Here is a 6,222-nt window from a genome sequence, read left to right as displayed (position 1 = left end):
CCCCCCCCCCCCCCCCCGTCTCCTGTGGAGTGTAAAATGGCACTTTTTTATCTCTCACCTACTTGACATACCAAAGGAAAACAAAGGCTGAAACCAGGGACTGCATTTCGACAGAGAGAATTCTACTTTATTGTACAGATGTTGCCTGTTCTTACACCATTTCATGCTCAGAGATATGTAAATGTGGAGCACCTGTCATTAAACAAGTTGAATCGCTTCTCCTTTTTGTATCATCTCCAGAAAATGTATCATAAACAACCTACAGAAAAGTTCTATTCATACATGTCTGTTGGGGGGGTATGTTATGCAAATATTAGTCATTAAAAATGCATTTATGCATATAATGCTCGTCGATGTACTGCCATGATGTTTTCTCCCTCTTCTATCAGCATGTCTGATATGTGAGATCTTCATTTCAGAGGAAGAAAAGTTAACCAGCATAGATTCTTATATAAATTCTTATAAGGAATATGGTTGTTTTAATTAGCATGCTGAATATATAAATATGTATTACTTTTGGGGGGAGAAGCAAGAAAAATATTCCCACGTCCTTTATATATTCTGCAGTATTCACTTCCAATCATTATGTTATATGGGGGCATTATTTTGACTTCCTTTGTAAATAGTCTGAAAGGAATTGATTTTTCTGATTTTAGAAAAGATATGCAAATGAATCTATTACAATATTAAATTCTTTTTGTGATAAGTCAGGGAATTATTGCGGGTGTGTTCCGATGAATTATGACAATTTACATATTGATGCCATGTTTGTTGTGCTGTTGATAGGTCGAGCTCAACAGCATAGCTGCGAGGGATGGACGCATCAGAGAGGGAGACAGAATTTTACAGGTGGGATACATTTAATTTTGTTACACACATTTACAAGTGCTCATTCACAACCTAATTGTACAAGGTATTTCCATCATCCTATGAATCCAGATTATGGTCTTGATGATGTGGTAGTGTGTCCAAAATTCTGGTAACACGCTGGATTCATTGGTGTAAAATTAAAAATATTTATAATATTTTTTTTTTTACTTGCCAAAATGTTCTTGCTTGCAATGTACACATACTATGCTTATTTGGAATGTTACGTTATAAATTCATATAAATTCAAAATTCATTTTGTTTTACCTTTAATCATAATTTAAATAAATATATATCAACATAAAGCTAAATGTATTTAAAATGTATTAATATAATGAATTCTCACTGTATATAGTGGTATACAACTGGAAAACCATGATAAATTACACTTTAATATCATTTTTAAATGGTTCTGCTTTTGCAGAATGTAGACCAAGTTGGTGTGACATTCAGCAGTGACAGTAGGGTTAAAGGTTTGGAGAATTTATGAGCAAAAGAAGATAAAGAGAGCGAAATACAAAGGACACCAAGGCATCTGTGGATGTAACAGTGAGGGAGATGAATACAGTGGTTCAGTGCACGTCTGTCTCACTCTCTCCACCCCTATTATCTTCTTTTGACAGTGCCATTACTCTATAGAAGAAAAGATGAACGGCACCTGTCAAAGGCTGCTTAATTGTGTGTCTAGGCGTGTACCGCCACAACAGCTTTTTATAAATGCTGTGGCTCCTGCAGCCCAGTCGGCAGTCTTAGTAATCGATGCAAAGTCTCTCCTCCAATAAATGCATAATTGACTGGAGGTTGTTATCTCAGAAGGGGGGGCCTAGTTTTGGGGTGGGTGAGGAAATGCAATTTTGCTCCACTTCTGTCATTGATGAAGTGTGCTTCCGGTATGAAAATCCTGACACTCTGTCATTATCTTTGTGTGTATGTAATTGTCTCTCTGTGTCCATGTTTCCTCCAGATAAATGGTCATGACGTGCAGAACAGGGAAGAGGCTGTCGCTCTCCTCTCAAATGAAAATTCCAGATCTATAGTGTTACTTGTCACCAGACCTGAAGGACAGGTGAGACTGGTAGCCAATCTTAACCCACATTAGTGCCACAGTTCTCTTTGTGTGGCATTTTAATGTAAATGTTTTTGTGAGCCAATCACCTGAGCCATAAATGCCATGTAACTTCTCTAGCACCACATGAAAATGATGCTGATCCCAAAACCCTTCACTAGTGACAATCCTGAGCTTTGATGTCAAAGGCAGCAAACAGCGAAAACTATAAAGTCAATTTAATGCTTTTAAGAGCAAAATATCTACCAAAGTATAATTAGATATTTCTGATTCATATGACCCTTGCAAAAAATAAATAAATAAATAAATAAATTATTCCACCAGAATATGCACCTGTTTTAGAATGGCCATCAAAGTAAAAATATCCTTTTTGTAGTTATGTCATCTACTATGGCATCTAATAGTCATGAGATGCCAAACCTTGACCCTTTGGTTTGTCCAAAAGTTGTGAACCCTACTGAGATCTTCTCTCTTAGATGGATGGAAGCTGGCTTGATGAGGACCATCAAGATTTCCTAGAGGAGCTGAAGATGGAGATTTTAGAAGAACAGAAAAAAGAGGGAATTCTTCAAACAGCAGGTTGTGTAAAGCGGGTAAGTGTGACCATATTTGCTAAAAGTTCCACAGGACCAAGTCTTATGTTAAAGGGGTCATATGACCTTGCTAAAAAGAACATTATTTTGTGTATTTGGTGTAATGCAATGTGTTTATGCGGTTTAAGGTTCAAAAAACACATTATTTTCCACATAATGTACATTATTGTTTCTCCTCTATGCCCCGCCTTTCTGAAACAAGTCGATTTTTACAAAGCTCATCATTCTGTTATGCACCAAGAGCTTGTAACACTCCAAAGAGAAAGGAAAAATTGAAATTGCATCATATGACCCCTTTAAGACAGGCATTAAGGGGTTGTGTCTGTTCTTGTTTTGCAGTCTAAAAGATATGAGGATGCCTCAGCAAGTACTGATACAGCAACATGTTCCTCTACCATTCTGGAGAAGGACAGTGGCGTAAAATGCAGCTTTGAGGACAGCTCTGAACATGAATTGCTCTCTCATCCCCAAACACGGACTCAAAAAGAACTTCGGGACAGGTGGGAAGTGGGCTCACATTTGGTTCCTATGGACACCGTTTGCTTAACCAGGCAAGAGAAGGGTCAGGAGGGCAGGTTGAGCGAGAATGGGGTGAAGTGTGACCATTTTCAGCAACTCCTGGAGCTCAAGTGCCAGATCCGTAATGGTGGAGAATGCGGGTTGGTCTACAGGCGAAGCAGTACTATTGAGTGCAGCCTGACGGAGCAGGGCGGAAGCGGAGTGGCACGGGAGCTGCACATGCTCAACGAAGAGCTGCGCAGCATTGAACGTGAGTGCCAGAGCATCATGCAAGCCCACCAGCTGCGCAGGAGCAAGCACGACTCTCCTCGAACGGATAAAGAAAGTCGACTGCGTCGTGGCAAGCTTGCGGATATTAACGAGCATCCTGAGAGACTACAAAGTCAAAAGCTCAGAGATAAAGACAGCTCTAGTGCCTACAATACAGCTGAAAGTTCCCGTTCAACTCCTCTGGGAACAGAATGTTCACCAGATCACTCTCTACAGCGTCGAGTCCATCTGACCAATCAAAGGAACATTCGGAGTACCCAACAACTGCAGAGTCCCTACAGTAGTCCCATCTTGTCATTACCCAGCCAAAGTAGCCCTATTTGCAGTCGTGCCCATACATACACCAGCTCCACACCACCCTTACAGACCCCCATCACCAGTCCTGGTTCACAAGGACCCAGTCAGGCCTTCTCCAGCAGCTTGGAGCAAAGCCCCAGCAACCCTTCGGAGTCAGACCCAGCGCTTCCAGCTGATGATGAGCGCTGTGAGAAAGAAAGAAACCGGAATAGGGTTGCAACTGCTCAGCCTTACCATTCGCCCTACCACAGCAACACCACAACCCAGCCTCCCAGCACACGACACTACCAGAGTTACCTACAGCTCCTACAACAGCATTCCTCTTCCTCTCTTGAGTACTCTCAGAGCCAGCTTAGCCTCCTCAGCCTCCGTGGACGGCCTGGTCCCACGCCTACTGGCCGACTTGAATGGAAGGTCAAAGTGCGAGCAGACGGAACCAGGTATGTGGCACGTCGGCCCGCACGAGACCGCATCCTGCGCGAACGAGCCTTACGGATCCGGGAGGAACGCAGCGGTGGGATGACTACAGATGACGATGCAGTCAGCGAGTTGAAAATGGGTCGGTACTGGAGTAAAGAAGAACGCAAGCAGCAGCTAGCACGGGCTAGAGAACAGCGGCGCAGGAGGGAGTTCATGCAGAGGAGCCGGCTTGAGTGCCTCAGGGAGACCATGGGGACGGCAAGTGGAGAGGTCAGCATCCTGGAGCTCAGTCATAAGAAGATGCTGAAGAAACGAAACAAGAAGATCCTTGACAACTGGATGACCATTCAAGAGCTCATGAGCCATGGAGCACGAGCACCCGAGGGCACCAAAGTTCACAATGCCTTCCTTTCTGTCACCACAGTTTAGTGAAGTACATGACCCAAGGTCTCGGTTTATGTACTTGCCTCATTCCAAGTGGCCATTTTATAAAGGTGAAGATGCAGATATTTTTCATGTTTTGTGAAACTGAGTAATACTTTGTGAAAACTCATTTCAACTAAACTCAAGACTTCAAGAAATGTGAATGGTCAAAAACTCTTTTGATATATTGACACGTTGACACGTAGACCTCGCCGTGTTTTCGTACTAGAATGTATAAAAGACAGTTTTAATAGGATTTTACGCACTACATTGTGGTTTAATGTAGTGTTTCTTTCCATGCATTTGCATTTGTATTTTATAAATGGCAAGTTTTCATGCGATATAAAATACAATACTTGAATACGGGCTTTTGCTGCCATTACATCTTTTAAATCTGAAATGTAAATATCTGTAACTGTTCTTATCAAGATCTTCATGGGTAAAGGTCTTCACTGCAGTTTAATGGGTTTACAAGAGTCGTTTGACATACTGCACGATGTTACCATTTTAATGGTATTGTATACAATACGTACGATTTTTGTACTGTTCTGTATGAACATTATTTATATTTTTGAGTCTAATAAGTTATCTTATTCCATCTTTATAATGCCAAATGACCCAGTCTGTATCTCAGTCAAGCACTAAACTTGGAGTTTCTACCACTCTCATTGTGCCTTGTATAGAGGCTCAGTTTTCTACCACAGGTTGTGAAGAGACACCTTGAGTAATCTTGCTGTCATGTTTTTAGTCTCTTTTTGATGTGTAAAACAACTTTGTAGCCAGGTCTATATGTTCTAGGTGTGCTACATGAGGAAAAACGGATAATAAATTATTGTTATATAACTTAAAAATTAGTCGTGTAATCCTTCCTTCTCAAATAATGGTTTCCAGGCTTTCCAGTTTTGTTCAGCATACAAAGATATTTGTAGCTTACGGCTTTGATTGATTGGTTTCTTGATTGACTGCTTGAAGTAATTAACCTTGGGATCAAGAACTGCATTGCTGAGATAAACTGCGATTATATCATTAGATTCAGACAACATTGGCATTTGTCCGATTCGCATCTCAGCCAAATACCACACCTGCCATTGTTAAACTGACATCCTGACAGACAGTTGCATTAAAATCAAATCTGTTTGACTGTAAATGTAATTCTTTGCATAAATACCTTAATGTTCATCTTGCTGTCAGACCATCAAACACTGCACTCTATTTGATAAAAAAAAAAAGTTCTTAACTAGTATTTTTGTTGGTAATATGTATCTAAACAGAAGCAAATATTGCTTAATTAGCTGTTAAGATATTATGTTTCCTTTTCTTACCCAGTTAATGAATTGTTCAGTCTTATTTTAGGCATAATCCACAAGAAATTGTTAGATTTATAGTTAAATGCTTAATTTGCTAATAGTGAAAAAATAATCAAAATAAATTCAAAGAATGCATCTGATGCAATTTTGCTCGCACAAGCAAATTAGTCATTTTAAGGATGTTGAAAACCAGACAAAATACCAGTTAGATATGACAGTATGACACAAATACAGTTAAATATATTAATCTAACATCCTATATGAATACATAAAAAGATCATTTGATATTAGTTTATGGGGACGGCAAGTGGAGAGGTCAGCATCCTGGAGCTCAGCCATAAGAAGATGCTGAAGAAACGAAACAAGAAGATCCTTGACAACTGGATGACCATTCAAGAGCTCATGAGCCATGGAGCACGAGCACCCGAGGGCACCAAAGTTCACAATGCCTTCCTTTCTG

At 40.4% G+C, this 6,222-nt stretch overlaps 1 protein-coding gene across 2 annotated transcripts in view; it reads left to right on the top strand.

The window, feature by feature from the left end:
• Nucleotides 1-4,651, top strand: part of LOC107694264 (PDZ domain-containing RING finger protein 4-like) — a 62,155-nt gene extending 57,504 nt beyond the window's left edge. For both annotated transcript variants that reach the window (XM_016493910.1, XM_016493909.1), the window contains exons 5-8: nt 787-849; nt 1,832-1,933; nt 2,410-2,526; nt 2,866-4,651. In XM_016493910.1, coding sequence (XP_016349396.1) covers nt 787-849; nt 1,832-1,933; nt 2,410-2,526; nt 2,866-4,461 — 1,878 coding nt within the window. In that variant the 3' untranslated portion in view covers nt 4,462-4,651. The remainder of the gene's footprint in view (nt 1-786; nt 850-1,831; nt 1,934-2,409; nt 2,527-2,865) is intronic.
• Nucleotides 4,652-6,222: the final 1,571 nt, after the last annotated feature.

The sequence above is a fragment of the Sinocyclocheilus anshuiensis genome, unplaced genomic scaffold (genome assembly GCF_001515605.1).
Source record: "Sinocyclocheilus anshuiensis isolate Anshui unplaced genomic scaffold, SAMN03320099.WGS_v1.1 scaffold1316, whole genome shotgun sequence".
Classification (NCBI taxonomy): domain Eukaryota; kingdom Metazoa; phylum Chordata; class Actinopteri; order Cypriniformes; family Cyprinidae; genus Sinocyclocheilus; species Sinocyclocheilus anshuiensis.
The sequence above is the reverse complement of the archived record's forward strand: the minus strand, read 5'-3'. Positions and strand labels throughout refer to the sequence as shown.